The 16,924-nt window shown below is 47.6% G+C and overlaps 1 protein-coding gene across 1 annotated transcript in view; it reads right to left on the bottom strand.

The window, feature by feature from the left end:
* Positions 1–9,506: 9,506 nt before the first annotated feature.
* Positions 9,507–16,924, bottom strand: part of MYH16 (myosin heavy chain 16) — a gene marked incomplete at both ends in the record, with an annotated part of 53,544 nt that continues 46,126 nt past the window's right edge. The window contains 6 exons of the mRNA XM_079718392.1: positions 9,507–9,707; positions 10,744–10,944; positions 11,708–11,878; positions 12,788–12,913; positions 13,872–14,075; positions 15,011–15,203. Of these exons, the coding sequence (XP_079574518.1) occupies positions 9,507–9,707; positions 10,744–10,944; positions 11,708–11,878; positions 12,788–12,913; positions 13,872–14,075; positions 15,011–15,203 (1,096 nt within the window). The remainder of the gene's footprint in view (positions 9,708–10,743; positions 10,945–11,707; positions 11,879–12,787; positions 12,914–13,871; positions 14,076–15,010; positions 15,204–16,924) is intronic.

A 16,924-nucleotide genomic window follows, 5' to 3' on the forward strand; every position in this document is an offset into this window, starting at 1 on the left:
TCATTTACTTTATTTTTGTCCTATTCTGTTTCTTTTTCTCTTCTTTCTTGCCTTCTTTTGGATTGATTTTTATTTTTTAATTTTATTTTTTGGCCGCGCCGTGCATCATGTGGGATCTTAGTTCCCTGACCAGGGATTGAACCTGCGTCCCCTGCATTAGAAGCTCGGAGTCTTAACCACTGGACCGCCAGGGAAGTCCCGCGGATTGATTATTTTTTATATTCCATTTTCAAGGACTAATTCAGAGCTGTGCTGGAGCCAGCTCAGACTGGCTCAAGAGAGCCAAGAATGCCCATCTCCTCCCAACTCCATGTTCAGTAACCTCTTGGTGGCTTGACATCGGCCGTGGTAGAGCATTTATACCATAGAAAGTAACAAAGGCTTCAGATCAGGGCTTTTGTCCTACAGAGAGCTGGTTGCTAAATGTTTACCAGCAACCAATGATTAGTACTTTCTCTTCCTGGATAATGCAGGGATCTTAGAATACCTTAGCTCCTTTGTTATCCTTCTCCATAGTTATATGCTATTCTTGTCATGCATTTTAATTCTATAGTAAATATCATGTGTTTGCCATTTTCTGAAGTTCCTGTGGGATTGTTTCTATTACTAACATGTTGTTTTGACTGGTTCTAGTTTATGTTCTTGTCCTCTCATACGCTTGGTTACCAATGTTGTGTCTAACATTTTATTTTTAAAATTGTGTAGGAATAATTTGAGACCTAAAATGATTTTATCTTTGCCCAGATAAGGTTTTCATTTTCATCTTGCCATGTACCCAAAGATGTCAACAGTCTGGAATCACCTTTATCTAATTTTAGGATTTGAGATTTTCTTGACCCTCCAGATGACTCAAAGCTGGGCTCCAGTCCTTGGGAAGAATGTTCATCTTCTAATTCACCCTTACTCCTCGAATCCCAACCCAAAACACAGGTGTGGTGGTTAATTTTATTTGTCAACTTGACTGAGCCCTAAGATGCCCAGATATTTGGTCAAACATTATTCTGGATGTTTCTGTGAGGGAGTTTTTTAGATGAGATTGACATTTAAATTGGTAGACTGAAAAAAGCAGATTGCCCTCCATAATGTGGATGTTGCTCACCCAATCAGTTGAAGACCTGAATAGAACAAAAGGATGACCTCCTCCAAGTAAAAGATAATTCCTCCTGCGTGACAGGAGGGATTGAACTGGAACATTGGATCTTTCTGGTTCTACAGCAGCTTCTGGCCTTCCGACTTGAACCAGGACATTGGCTCTGCAGATTTTTTACTTGCCGGCCTTCATAATCATGTGAGTCAGTTCCTCATGATAAATCTCTTTACATCTATCTACCTATATATCTTTATGACTCTGTATCTATCTTTATCTCTCTGTCTGACTCTCTGTCTGTCTCTCTCTCTCCTGTTGGTTCCATTTCTCTGGAGAACTCTAAGTAATACAACAGACATTTACCAGGACCCTCATCCTTGGAGGGCCCTGGACTCTGACTTTTGTCTTTGTGGTCATGATAGGCTGTCAGAAGTACTGCTCAGACTCTCAACCACTTGTACTGGAATTAGCAAATAGCCCTCTGAGTAAAGCAGTCCTAAAATGCTGAACCCCCTCTCTGGTGTTTCTCTTGGATATTGACCTGGTAATTACTACCTTATTCTCTCTTAATTTTGAGTAGATGTTTTGTGTATTTTGTCCACTTGTCTAGTTATCGTTAGTGAGAGAGTTGTCTGTCACCCTAGTCCTCCATTACCAGAATCATTTGGTAAGTAACCATTTTTTAAAATTATCCTGTTTGTTATTTTTATTTTGCTAAACCCTGTTGCATTAATAATATGTCTTTTACACATTATTACATTGTTTGCTTTGTGGTACATGTCTGTTGTAGGTTAAAGGGAATATTTAATTCTCATCAAATATAGTATAGTGCATGTCATCATGTACTGCTCACAAGTGTAATCACTATGGAGTTCATTAAGTGTTAAATAGGTAATTAGTGTATACAATGTTTATATTATGCAGAAATGTTTGGAGAATTGTTTTATAGGTGTTCAGGAGGGTTTTAGTGATATTTAGAGAAATCGGTTGGAATTTTTGGACAGATGGTGAATGCATTCTTGTTTTCTCACTTAAAATAGTGTGATATAGACTCCTTTGGTCTTAGAATTGTTTTGGGGAATGGATTAACCTGGGATGGCTATATCTCTATTGTAGCATATAGTGTGCCTCTGATTTTGTGTGCTTATCACATATATATCTGTGGCTGCTTCTCATATCATACTCCCAAATGAAGATGTTGGCAAAAGTTGAGCAATTTCATAGTTGGAGGGAAGTTAACCAGTTGTGGCAACTGTCTTGACAGACAGAAGGGTAGAGCAGTGTGGAAAGGTAGAGACCGGGGTCCTTCACATTGCACTAATTCTGGAACCTGTGACTGCAGGGCTTGGTGTGAAAGATCATTAGATGTCACTATTGCTTGCACCACTGTTGGCTCATGTGCCACTACCTGCCACCAAGCACACTCTCAGCGGGTTCTCCCCACTCCTACCTTCCACTCCCACAGGCTCTCCCTCCCCTTTATGCCTCCTACGCATCCTTAGGCACCAGCAAAGACACGATTTCCTCTACCTTCTAGGACTCTCCTGTCGCATCCTGTACCTACCCCCACAGTAGCCTTTCTAATTGCCAAACCTAATTTTCATAATACAGGTTCCCCCTTGGTCGAAATATCTGGTAACTGTTTTGCTGTCTGTATTTAAAAGTTGGTTTTTTAAATGTCTGTAGAGAAAAGTGTTACGGAATCACTGCTCCAAAGTCTCAGGATACAGTTTTCATTAGCCTAAGCCAGGGTTCAGGGTTCAGAGGAGAGAACAGTCCCTTATAATAGCCAGCAAGTTCCCTTCCAGTCTTGAGGTTTTACCATAACTCAAGGTTGGCCTTTTCACAGCAGATCTCCAGCCTCAGTTCCTGGTAGCTTGTGGGTGGAAGGGCCCGGGGTCTTTGTGATTTCTGGAAACACCCAAAGTTGTGCTCCATGGGGATGACCCAGAACCTGCTGGGTTCCCTACAAGGACCCAGGAGTGGTTCACATGTGAAAGGAGGAGGAAGATAATTGGTGTATGTACCTTAAAATGTACCTGGGATTTGCTTTAATCAGGTGTGGGAAGATACACAGACATAGAAATGATTGTCATAAAGGAAGAAGTTTATACACTCATAGACCTAGAAGTAGGAGGCATGGCATGACATGCCACTCAGGGCCATGTGGGGAAGCGCCAGGGTTGGTCAGGAGCAGAAGGAGCAAGGGGGAAGCATGGGCACGAGCTTTCATTGTGGTTTCCATGGGAAGGAGTGGGCGATGCAGGGTGAGCAGGTTTAGGATTGGCTAATTTCAGCAGGCTCTGGGACAGAGGGGCAGTCCCTCGTCTGCTACCTGGTCCTGGGATAATTAGGGCAGGGGAATATTGCCTCCCAGAGTATAAGAACTGGATAGAGGAGGTGGTTCAGAGTTTGGGCTCCAGATTGGTTAGTCTGTGTTATGAGAGCTGTTTGCTATCCCTAAGAATTGGCAGCCCTGGGAGAGGCAGGCCAGGGAGGCCCCAGATGCCAGACCTTCAAGAATATTGAAAATAAGAAAATATACTTAATACAATCAGTGATACAAAATTTAGCAGCCTTAAAAGCTATCCCAAAACATTTAGCAAAACCATCTAAATAGTCTTTGCTCCATTTACTCTACAGAACATGGTGCCAGAGCCCTGATTTCAATCATCGTGGATACAAATTATATATTATTATTTTGTGGGGCCATATAGATTATGCCCTTTTAGGCCTTTAAGCCATTCTGAAATTTCATGTCCTTAGGCAAAAACAGCATATGTGGCGAGGTGAAGTCCGTTTTCATATAAACACTGGGTCAGAGACCTCACCTCATCTCCTGCTACAAAGAATTATTTCTATCTCTGCATTAACTGAATGGTCTTGGGCAAGTCACTGAGCCTGTCTACTTCTGGACCCCCACCCTCCCTGGCAAAGTCAGGAGCTGCTCTGAAATTCTCTGAGTGTGGGGGGACCACAAGTGGACTGTCCTCCAGGAAACAATGATGAGGTCTTTCAACCTCATGGAATGCTCCTGGCATCTCTCCAGGAAGAGGCTTGCTGCCATCAGCTACTAGACTGACAGCCCAGCAGAGCCTCCCCCAGGAGGTCAAGTGTCAGAGTCCTAGGGAATGCTAGAAGAAACTTGGCGAGTGTCTCAGCGCCATGCATAATGGGCTCCGTGCCAAGTTATCTTGTTTAAACTTCACATTCCTATGAGGCAGATGCTCTTATTATTCCTCATTTAATAGTTGAGGAAACAGGAGATAAGATAGGTTAAGTTGCCCAAGGTCACACTGCTGGGAAAGTGGAACCCATATCTGACTTCAAAGCATAAGTATTAGACTTATTTTATGTAATTACAGAGGTGAAGACTAGATTGAAGTAAGGGCAAAATAGAGGAGACATATTTCGACTCAATACTGGGTGGGACTTTTGAACCATGATTGCCAGCCAAAAGTGCAGTGGGCTGCCTTTTTTTCACTGGAAGAGTTCAAGTTGGATTACCATTTTTTTCATGGATGCTATGGAAGGGAATCCCAAACTGGCTGAAAGTTGGACTAGACACCCTCCAAATGTCCCTTTGAACCCTAAAATTCTAATATAATTCTAAGATTGTGTGATTTGGTGTCGCCCAGGAAATTCACATACAGCAGTTGGAGACCCCACCACCGGAGGGCAGCGTCTTCACATTTGGTGCACTTGCACTGACGGACGTAAACCCCGTTCCCTCCGAGGTGCCTAGAGAGTGCGAAGATTAGAACCATCATGGGGGTGATGTGGGCCCGTGTGAAGACGGAGAGGGATCCACCACCAGCATATTAATATCCCTTCTTCTACCAGCCTGAACAATGATTTCTGTCTGCCAGTGCATTGGAGAGGTCAGGGTGCTGAAATTCAAAGGGAAGACCCCATTTCCATGAAGCTGGGGAGGAGGGGCGTTCTGAGGGCTGCTCCCTCTGCCCCTGCACCTCAAAGACTAGGACAGTGAGGAGAGAAACAGGGTCGAGGAGTGTCAGAAGGTGACAAAGAAATCCCATCACACTTGGGAAGATGGAAGGACCCAGGAAGGGAAGAGCAACTTGGAGGGACCGTGAGACCTACCTTCCATTCAGGTGGTTCTGTAGGGTCCTAGGTGTCAAAACCAGGGTTGACAGGTGGATTCCACCAGGGGGCAGGGCTCAGCCTGATTTAAGGAAGCGCTCTGTGCAATGTCAGGAAGCACTGCCTTGGGAGGCATTCACTCCAAACGTATTTACCGTATTTACTGTGTTCTCCCTTCAGGCTGGGCGCTATCTTATTGCTGAGAAACAGCAGTGAATAAAACACACAAGATACACTTTGCCTGCCCTCACAGAGCTGACCTGCCTGTGTCTGAGCATCCGGGGAGATGCTGAGGTGTGGCGTGGGGTGGCTTTGGCCTGGATAGATCTTAACATCCTTTTAGGGGGTCCTGTAACTATCTCAGCTTTATGAAACCTAGTTTGTCTTCATATCTCTGATACACCCTTTCACAATTTGCAAAGAACCTCACCATGACTACATAGGTTTCATGGTTTCCAGTAGACACAAGCCTGTGAATGAGGTCATGGACACAACAGAACTCTGATATACTATAAAAATTGTCTTTGGATTAGGAAGTCTCAGAAAAAATTCTTCACTTAAAAACAATCTCCTTTCGGTCTGTTTTTCAAGTTTCTTTTATTTAAGATGCATGGGAACAAGGTATTAAAATTGTCCACACGAGGAATTACTTCTAGAGAACAGCCAAGTCCCACAGACATTACATATTCCGTCCTTGACATGAACATGTAGAATCTCAACTAAATCAGACCCACTCTTACTGTACTCCAACTGCTTGACAGGTTGATGCCATCTCGGAGAAGCCACGCTAATTTAAATTCCTCTAATGCCTGGGTATTTACATCCCCAAGCCCATCTCCCCCCACTGCTATCTTTATTCTTTTGCACCTATCTCTTTCTGGCTTGCACTTTCCTTTGCATAGTAAACATTCTCAGGATAGACCCAGTTTTCCATTTTCATATATTTTTCCTCTCAGTGGTCTGCTGTTGTGATCTGTGTCACCCTGGAAGAAAAAAGAGAGAGAGGGTGAGAAGACCCTTGTGGGCCAGAGCTGGGAATTCTGACATCTTTGACCCCTTCTTGCTAAAAAGACAGCACCCTCAGGTTCCTGGGCTGCTTCTGCACAGGTTTCCTTCCTTGTAATGGACACCACTGGGTCATACCTGGCTCATTCTCTGCTAGGTTGTGAGGATTTAGGGACACCTTCTTTGGGCCTGGCATGCCCAGGTAGGCCTGAACTCTAGTCGGGCCATTGAGAGGGCCAGAGTGCGATGCCCTGGGATGCAATGCTCACCATGCACTTGTCTGCAGTGTCTCATGAGGGGCCAAGAGGCTTCTTTTGCCAACTTGATGTGTCTTCCCAAGAAAGAAAAGCTACTACTTATCACATCCCACAAATGGATTTTAAAAATTAGCAAGATTTCCTCATGGAGATTATGGAATACTTGCTCCCAACAGGACCCTTCACACCCACCCCCCACACCTCTCCCACCAGCTTTGTCTCCCACCCTGTCCAGCACTCTGACCTCATCCTGAGACCCTCTTCTCCAGTCATGCTGTACCCTTGTGCGCATCCCACCTCTGCACTTTTGCATGTGTTGGGCCTTCTATCTGGAATTCCCTTCTTTCCCTCTCTACCTGGTGAGGGATCCATTTTATTTATTCTTTTAAATTTCGATTCTATTATTTTTACTTTTAACTTTTGTTTATTTTAATTACTATCTGAGATGAATACTTTTATGAAATACACTAACCATGCACTTGGATGTCATGGCAGCATCCAATTGCTCCCAAAATTTCTAAACGCTTCCTCTCAGTTTCCGCAGTGGGGACCACCCACTGAGTGGCACTGCTCTAGACTCTCATACGGGTCATGTCCTCCATGGAGCTGCTCCCTAGCCACCTCAGGTCAAACCAGTCATTCCTCCCCTGGAATCTCCTCCTGTGAGAAGCAAATACTGCAGAACAGTCGCTCACAGCTTTGTGGTGATTGCTGTGTGCGTCTGCCTCTCCACTGGACTCTGAGCTCCACAAGGGAGGATGTTGTTTCTTATTCATCTCTGTATCCCAGAGTACAGGCCTAGTCCATATTCAGAGCTTGGTCAGTATTTGTGATTGAAGATAATGCCACTTTGGAAAACTAAATTCCTGTGGGATTTTGGCTTAGTGCTAACCCATGTACTAGTTTGCTTGCAATATCTCATGGCCACAGTGGCATATCTGTGACTGATAAGGGGAAAATGGGGTAAAAGAGTGAGGATGGACCAGGACACAGAGAGCAGACCCCAGGGGCTCTGCCTCTGGGCACTGTTGGCAGGACTGTAACCCAATGACACGAAGACAGAGTAGTTGGACCAGGGCCAGCAGACCCCAGGAATAAACAGTCACCAAGCTGGGGCAGGGGATCTGCTTTACAAGGTGCCTAATCCTGGAGGCCAAGACTTAGCAGGCAGAAGGAGCTGAAACGCCTCCTGAGTCTGGGTGGTGCAAGAGGCCTCAGGAGTAACCCTCACCAAGGGCGGAGCTCAAAAGAAGGGACCCCTTTGAGGGTTTTGCCCTGAAGGGAGGGGGTTACATGTTAATTGTAGGACTCATCCAGAGGCAAGCCTCTGGTTTCCTTAACTTCCTGAGCTAACCATTATTTAAGAATTAGAGAATTAAAAAGAAGATTCTGTGTCCTATTTTTTGCTCCCTCCCTAAGCAAATGGTGAGAAAAGGCTCAGCTTGAATTCAGAGGTCAATGGGGTTATCACTTCTGGCTAAAACCCAAACTGGACCCGGTCCTGAGAGATAGAGAGCAGTGAATGGGGGACCTTACCCTCACCAAGGGCTGACTCAACTGGATGCTTGAACATGAGGCCAGAAAAAAATTCCCAGAATCCGTGGAGGTTGAACATCAGCACGTGGCACTGAGACTCCAAACCCCTGCCCCTCCCAACCTAAACCAAGTCCTTGATCATGAGTTGTCCCGGTTCATCCTAATCAGACGGTAACCTTATCAATCTCCACAGTAATTATAATAAAGGACAGCCTGCCTTTCCATAGCACAGGGCTTGCGTGACCATGGGCGTCACTGAACTTCCCTGAGCTCATTTTCCTCACCTGACAAACGCAGATATTTATACCTACCTCACGGGATAAATTAGAGTGAAAAACATTTACCACATGTCTGGCTCTTGTGAAAGAAGAAACCTGCATTCCCTGGCTCCTGTTTCTGTAAGGGGAGATTTCTGCTACAGCACTGGTTCTCAAACTTGCCCATATGTCTGAATCACCTGGAGGTCTGGTTAAACCTCAAATGCAGGGCCCACCCCCAGAGCTTCTGCTTCAGTAGGTCTGGCGTGGAGCCCAAGAATTCGCATTTCTAACAACTTCCCAGGTGATGCTGAGGTGGCTGCTGGTCCAAAGGACCACATTTTGGGAACCACTGCTCTAGAATAATGTTCTTTGCTTCTCACCTTTCCCTTGCTCCTCTCATGGGAAGAGGAGTGGTTTATCCTGTGCTTGGAAGAAGGAACCAGGAAGGTGGGGATGAACCCCATCTGGTCTCCTTTTGTATCTACCTGCAGGGTCGATGAGCTCTGGTCATTCCTGCCCTTGGAGTAGGGGCTGCTCCCCAGGGAGCAGGGCTGTGGTTGTTCAGTTCTGCAGGTACTTTTAATTCTGGGGTGAAGTACAAGGAGGCTCATGGTGGACACCCATGAATTCTCAATCTAGAATTGCATCATAATAAAACTAGCATTGTGTTCTATGTATTTGTCTCCTGTATTTCTTCTCAATTGGTTCTGGATTAAGGAAAATAATAAAAGACTATTAAAAAAATTTCCCCTAAAATCCCACCGGCGCTCAGTGCTCAAGAAATGGTATCTGTGATGATGATGATTTCCTTGATGTTAGAAACCTAACCAGCCAGCATTGATGAAGTCCTCAGGGATGATACTGTGGGGGATGTGAAAGATGAATGCACACCACCTGTAAGCTTGCAGATGTCCCTGCGGTTCTCCAGTGACAACAAGCATGTACTGAGCACCTGTCTGCCAGGCCTGGTGTGAAGGGGCATTGGACGCGGAACCTGCCTCCCAAGAGCTTCTGCTCAGATGGGGGCAGCGTCACGACCACCAGCACCTGTGACACAAGTGGACGGCATCACACCTGAGAGTGCTGAGGGAGTGTTGCGGCCGAAGGGACAGGGGAGGCTTTGGGATCCCCGTTGCAAAGGTCGGGGCATGGCAGACAGGAAGCAGAGAAGTTGGAAAGAGCAAAGCAAGAGCAGGGAAGGTGAACTTGGAGCGTGGAGTCCACACCTACTGGCTGTGAGCTGGCACACGTGGCACCTCACTCCTCAGAAAGGGTTTTGGAGGTGCCTGTCTTGGACACCTGGATGATCTCCACAGAGGTGATGCCTTTGCTGGCTACGCGGTGTCTGGTGCGCAGCTTGTTCAGGGCGGTCTCCGCCATGCCGGCCCGCTCCTCGGCGTCATCCAGCTCATGTACCGTCTTCCTATAGCGAGCCAAGGTCTGGTTGGCCTGCTCCTCCTGTGACGAAGGCACAGTGGAAAATGGGGCATAAACCTGGCTTGTTCTGGCTAAACATGCATTGTTTTCAGTTCTACATGGACATCTTAAGAGTCCAGTCGTTCTCTAAGGCTTATTAGGAAACACAGCAGTCCTGGGTCGGGGCATCCTCCAGGTCACCACGGACACCCACCTTCAACGCTTTTAGCTGATTGTTTTTGGCTTTGATGTCTGTATTTCTAAATAAAATGTGCTCTGTTGCGGCTTCTATAATGTGTGGTTTTAGGCATTAGCTATTGGTACCCCACCATGGAAGATGTGGATTTGGTGCTTTCTTGAGCCCCCGTCACACATTTCCCACCCCCTCATCTTCCCAAGAGAGTCATAGTGTCATTTTGGTTAGAACTGTATTTCCTGTAAGCCGGGCCTTTATTGAGCCTCTTGGGAACAGTGTTAGGTGCGTGGGTGGATGATGGAGTCAACGTGGTGGTCCCAGAACTGCCAGCAAATGACAGCAGAGTCAAATATCTACATCCTGGTTGGGGGACGATGGTGGCGGCAGGTGGGCGTGCGGTCTAGGGTTGAGACTTGAAGCTGCCATTTGCTAACCATGTGACTTTGAAATAACATAAGTACCCTACTCTGGGCTGTTTCCTCACCTGTGAAATAAATTAAGAGTATCAGCCTTCCTGCCTTGTGTCAAGGGGATCAAATAAGGGAAGGTTCTGGTGTTTAACCTTCTGACCAGGAGGGAGAGGCCCCAAGGGGCAGTGGAAGCAGGACGGAGGCACCCGCGACCTTCCCTGGCTTTAGATCCCACCGAAGTAGGTGTTTTCGTTAGCACGGGTGTTCTCGGGATATTTTCATTTTTTACACATTCTTATCTCTGGTGTGTCATGTCTAGTCCACCCCCCATGTGATAGCGAGAATGAAGTGCTGTGGACAGGAAGCCATCTTTTGGCCAAGACTTGAGTCCTCTCCTGTGGTTCATTCTAACCAAGGCTGGAAACCTGGGCTGGGAAGTGGGGAGAATTGGGGCCACATGGCGGGCACCCACCGCCTCCTCAATCTGCCGCTTGTAGACCTTCAGCTTGTTCTGCAGCTTCTCCACCAGCTCCTGCATGCGCTGGTTGGTCTTGTGGCCCTCCTCCGTCTGGAAGACCAGCTCTTTGAGGCGCCGCTCATTCTTCCGCAGCGTCTTGACCGTTTCCACGTGCTGTTTCTGCTCCCCGTCCAGCTCTGTCTCCAGTTCTTTGATCTGGGGGAGGAGGAGAGGAATGCAGCTGGGGGAACGCAGGTTTTTTTTTTTTTTTTTTTTTTTCTGGGGTACGCGGGCCTCTCACTGTTGTGGCCTCTCCCCTTGAGGAGCACAGGCTCTGGACGCACAGGCTCAGTGGCCATGGCTCACGGGCCCAGCCGCTCCACGGCATGTGGGATCTTCCCGGACCGGGGCACGAACCCATGTCCCCTGCATCGTCAGGCAGACTCTCAACCACTGCACCACCAGGGAAGCCCGGGAACGCAGGTTTTTGAACTTCAGAGCTCAGTGGCCTTGGGCAGGGGTGTCGCGGTGTCCACTTCCTGCCCAGAGGTGAGCCCTGCCCAGGAGGGTTGGGTGGGCTCAGCCTTTCACCAGCAGGTGGTCAGATGCCTTGAGCCTCAAGTTTCCTCCTCTGGAAAATGGGGGAGGCAGGGGTGGGACAAGGTGACTGACCCCCTGGGCCCTTCCAGCTCTGACATTCCATGAGGTGAAGACAGAGGCTCGTTTTAAGTAAGTAATAAGAGAGGAATAATGTTGGAAACAGAGACTGGGAACAGAGACAGAGGAAGAATATGGGGAACCACTCTGCTTGGGGGCTAAGGACACTCTGGGGGAAAGGTGACAGGGAGAGGAGGCGGAGAGGAGACCTTTGTAGAAATAGATTAGAGGCCCAGCTCCTCATCAGATGCTTGGCACTTTTGCGGGGAAAAGACCCCCTTCCGACCTCCTTTTTCCCTCTCTGTTTCAGTGCCGCCCTCACCCTGGCTTCCAGCTTCATGATTGTGCGTTTCCCTCCCTTGAGAGCCAGCTGCTCAGCCTCCTCCATCTTGGCCTGCAAGTCCTTGATGGTGACCTCGTAGTTCTTCTTGATTTTCTCCAGGTGCATGCAGTGGTCCTGCTCTTGCCGGAGTTCCTCGGCCATGCGGGCAGCCTGGTTGGGGGGGGGGGTGGGTGGAAGCACTGGAGCTGGAGCTGGGCTCCCATCCAGCCTCCTGGTGCCTTTGAGAGATGAGGGACCTTGTCTCCCAGCCTCTGGGACACCAAGCGGTGGACGAGAGGACCCTGGCTGACATGCTGCTGGGGTGTGGTGGAGGGGGTGCCCCACGCTCCCACATCCCTCTGAGCAACGGGAGGAGGCAGGCGCCTGTGCTCAGACCCAGGCCACCCAATCCCATGGACCCGCCAGCCGGTGCTCTCCAGCCAGACTCTGCTGTCTCCTCCATGAGGGGCACAGCACAGAGAGCGGGAAAAACACAGGTCTGAGTAGAAAGCCCAAGGTCTGCACCCAGCCCCAGTCATTTAACCCACTTGTTCTTGTGTAAAATATTCATGGAGGGCTTACAGCGTGCCGGGTACCAGTCTATGATCTCAGGACACAGCACCAAATAAGACCAACAATGTTCCTGAGCTCCTGGCATTTCAGTCAAGCCTAAGGAGCTTGACGTTAAAATCTGTATTTCCTCATCTTTAAAGTGGGGCACGTAGCATCCACCACTGAGCACCCAAAGGGATACTAGGGTGAAAACACTTGGAGGCCTCCCTTGCCGACCTCCAGCCCTGAACCCCTGCGCACGGCACCCATCTTCCTTTCACTAACCCTCCCCTTAAGGCTGGTTCAAGGCTCCTCTCCTTGCCAAAATACCCGCCCAGATGAGCCCATTTCAACGGCTCCTTTGGTCTGTGTCCCCAGGCCTCATGCTCTAATCTCTTGGCTTTTCAGAAACCAAAGGAGGCGGCCTTCCCTGCCTAGGGTGGCCTGGTCGCCGGCAGGGGGCCTGGCTGGGGTGGGGGTAGGGTGCCCAGGCCCCTCCTGGCTGCAGCAGGCAGTGCACGCACTTACATCCGTCATGGCTTTCTTGGCCCTCTCGTCGACTGAGCGGAACTCACTGATGAGCTCCTCATGCTCGTTGGAGATGCGCTGGACATCAGACTCCAGCTTACGCTTGACCACAAGGAGGCTTTGGTTCTGGAGGAGGAAACGAAGACATTGCCATGAGCCCGGAGTCTGCACAGCCCTTCCTGTGTCCAGGAAAAGCCACCCTCTCCCAGACCCCCAACAAGAAATGGCCCTGGGCCCCCTGCTTGGGGTGAAGGTCTCTATCCTGCATTCTTCTCTGAGTTTTAGATTAGAATTTGCATCACACGGAGCCTGGGAAGAACATCATTTAGGCCTGGGGCGGGTGGTAGCTCTAGTACAATCCTGAACTTGGAGCTGGGAAGACCAGGTTCAAGCCCTAGTGCTTCTGCCTATGTATCTAATTTTTACCCCTGGGATTGGTCTTTTATCTCTAAAGTGGGGTTGTAATCCCTATATGTCCCATGTACATTTTTTTCTTTTGGTGAATTCGCATGAGATGGTGAGTAAGGATGAAGCCGTGTTGGTAAAGGACTGCATTGTGAGCGGCAGGAAGCACCTGCGTCACTGCTGGGGTACCTGGTGTTGACCATGGGTGAGCCACTCAACTCTCGGCCACAGTTTTTCATTTGTACCATGAATGTCGGACTTTGGAATATTCTAGATCCCTTCCAATTCTGAAGTTCTATCTTCAGTACACTGGGTGGGGTGGGAGGATGGGGGGTGGTAACGGTTGTCCTTAAAATTGGCTAAATCATCAGAATTTCATGAGTTTCTAAAAGTCAAATTCCCGGGGGTCCCACCACACACTCACTGGATCAGAATCTCCAGGGGAGAGTCTGGGAGTCTGTCTTGAAAGGCTCTGCACTGAAAAATGGTGAAGATGGTACCTTTTATGTTATGGGGTTTTTTTGTTTGTTTTCTAACGACAACAGAAAGAAAGCTCTGCAGGTGCATTCTGAGGATCTGCCAAGTGGGCCCTTGAGGGGAGCCCATGAGGTTTGGGCACCGCCCTGGCCTCTCCCCAGCGCCCCGAGTGGGAGTCCACATGGCCGGGAGCTGCCCCCACCTGGACGTTGAGCTCGTTGCGCCGCTCGGTGACCTCCACCACCTCCTGCTCCAGCAGCTTGCGGGAGCGCTCGCTGCCCTCCAGGGCCGAGCGCAGCTCGTCCAGCTCCGTCTGCAGCAGGCTCAGGCGCCGCTCCTGCAGGTTGTGCTGTTCCCGCAGCTCCCCGTGCTGCCGGGCATCCTCGTCCATCTGGATCTGCAGGTCCTGGGGGACGAGAGACCCCGGCCTGAGCCCTTCTCCCACAGCCAGGGGTCGCCCAGGCCTGAGGGTGCTATGACCTTCCTGGACCAGGCTCAGCAGGGATCTGGGGTGAAGGTGGGGAGGTGGAGGCCACAGGGGAAGAGAGTGCAAAGTGCAGCCCTGCCCTGGGGAGTTCAGGGTCTGGTTGATGAAGGGCCCAGGTGTCTGGAGGATCTGTCCAGCCTGGTCAGCATGAGGTCAAGGATTTCCTGATGACGAGGACCTGGTGTTTCCAGCAGGGTCTTCTCAACGAGGCCTTCCTCAGTGACCTTTGACAATTACACCCTGCCCTGGCTCATTCCCGTCTCCCTTCTCCTGCCTTGTTCTTTCTCCATAGCACTTCTGACCATTTTTAATACTACAGTTTTATTTATTTGTTGCTTATTATTTGTCTGCAGGGAAGTTTGTTTTATCCATTCTTGTACCCCTAGCACCTAATACAGTGCCTGGTCAGGGCAGGGCTCCAGTAAACACATGTTGAATGCATGGATCCAGCTATGCATGTGCTACAGACCAGGCTGATGACAGCAAGTGATAAAGCAGGCCTTCAACTCTATTTAAGGTGAGTGGTCGGTATATGGGTGTTTGTTATGTTCTTTATTTTTCTATGTCTGTAATCATTTCTAATAAGTCAAAAATGATCTTAAAAAGCAAGACAGGCCCAGCTTCCTGATTCCCTCCTTCCCTCTTTCCAGTGGTCCAGGATACGGATCTTGGTAGTTAGGGTCTCTCATTTATACAGTCCCCAAGTCTCCTGCTCCCTAGACTGCCAGCCACCCCACGTTCTCGCTCTCGTGCCTTTATCCTGGCTGGACAGGCATGTCATTAGCTCCCAGTGAGCCTGCAGGCTCGGGGATGGCTGGCTTTGTGATTAGTTCTTCCTGCTCCCAGATTGCTACCTTGATTTGCTGTTGCAGCCTTTTCAGTGTCTTCACAAGTTCGCTGTTGTTCTTGTTGGCGTGGTCCAGCTGGATTTCCATCTCATTCAGGTCTGTCTCCATCTTCTTCTTGAGCCTAAGTGCCTCTGCCCGGCCCTTGGCCTCTGCCTCCAGGCTGGCCTGCAAGGATTCGATGGCCCTCTGGTGGTTCTTCCTGCAAGTCCAAGCAGAGAAGGCCTTGGCCTACTGGGCCCACTGTTCAGGATGTGCTAAACCCCTCTAGGTAAGAAGTTTCAGCAATAATGTGGATGCGGCCACCATGCTGTGAGATTAAACTGTATCTCCTCTTAAAGTCTTTAAGTGGTGGAGCATCATGCTTTGGGAAAAGGAATGGAAGGTCAATGTTTTCCATGTGTCTTTGTGATCTCAATTCATTTAATATGCAAAACAGCCCGGCAAGGAAACTGAGGCTCCAACATGATGAAAAACACGCCAAAAGATCACCCTTTAGTCCACAATGGAGTCAGAATTCAAGGTCAGATGCTAAGGTCTCTGTTTGTTTTCATTATAAAATGTGAGCTTTGGCTATACAGGTTAGAATCTCTCTTTTCAAAGCAACAGTTAAGTGACCAAAGAAAAAAATAGATAAATTGGACTTCGTCAAAATTTAAGACTTTTGTGTTTCAAAGGATATTATCAATAAAGTGAAAAGACAACCCACACAATGGGAGAAAATATTTGCAAATCATATATCTGATAAGGGTCTAGTATCCAGAATAAATAAAGAACTCTTAAAATCAACAATAAAAAGATAAATAACCCAGTTTTGGGGAAAGAACTTGAATGGACATTTCTCCAAACCAGATATATAGCTGGTCAATAAGCACATAAAAGATGCTCAGCATTATTAGCCATCATGAAAATGCAATTCACGTCCACCAGTATGGTTATAAGCAAATGGCTACTCTAAGTACTTCATATAAATGGAATCATACAGTATTTATCTTCTTGTGACTGGCTTACTTCACTTAGCATAATGTCCTCAAGGTTCATTCATGTTATAGCATGTCAGAATCTCCTTCCTTTTTAAGGCTGAATAATATTCCACAGTATGGATGGACCACATTTTGTGTATCTATTCATTCATCACTGGGCATTTTGGTTGCTTCCCCAGTTTTGCTATTATGAATAATGCTGCAGTGAACTTGGGTGTACAAATATCTCTTTGAGACCCTGATTTTAATTCTTCTGGGTATATACTCAGGAGTGGAATTGCTGGATCGTATGGTAATTCTATTTTAAAAAATTTGAGGAATCTCCATACTGTTTTCCACAGCAGCTGTACCATTATTTTACATTCCCACCAACAGTGTACAAGGGTTCCAATTTCTCCACATCCTTGCCAACACTTGTTACTTTCTGTTTTTTGGATAGTAGCTATCCTAATGGAAGAGAGGTGGTATCTCGTAGTTTTGATTTGTATTTCCCTAACGACTAATGATACTGAGCATCTTTCCATGTACTTGTTGGCCATTTGTATATCTTCTTCAGAGAAATGTCTATTTGAGTCCTTTACCCTTTTTTTAAAAAAATTTTATTGAAGTATAGTTGATTTACAGTGTTGTGTTAATTTCTACTGTACAGCAAAGTGATTCAGTAATACATATCTATTCTTTTTCATGTTCTTTCCATTATGGTTTATTACAGGATATTGACTATAGTTCCCTGTGCTATATAGTAGGACCTTGTTGTTTATCCATTCTATGTTTGTATCTGCTAATAACAAACTCCCAATCCATCTCTCCCCCACCTCCCCTCCCCCTTGGCAACCACAAGTCTGCTCTCTATGTCTCTGAGTCTATTTCTGTTTCGTAAATAAGTTCATTTGTATATTTCAGGTTCTGTATGTAAGTGATATCATGTGGTATTTGTCTT

The sequence above is a fragment of the Hyperoodon ampullatus genome (assembly GCF_949752795.1).
Source record: "Hyperoodon ampullatus genome assembly, chromosome: 14".
In the NCBI taxonomy this organism is placed as follows: Eukaryota; Metazoa; Chordata; class Mammalia; order Artiodactyla; family Ziphiidae; genus Hyperoodon; species Hyperoodon ampullatus.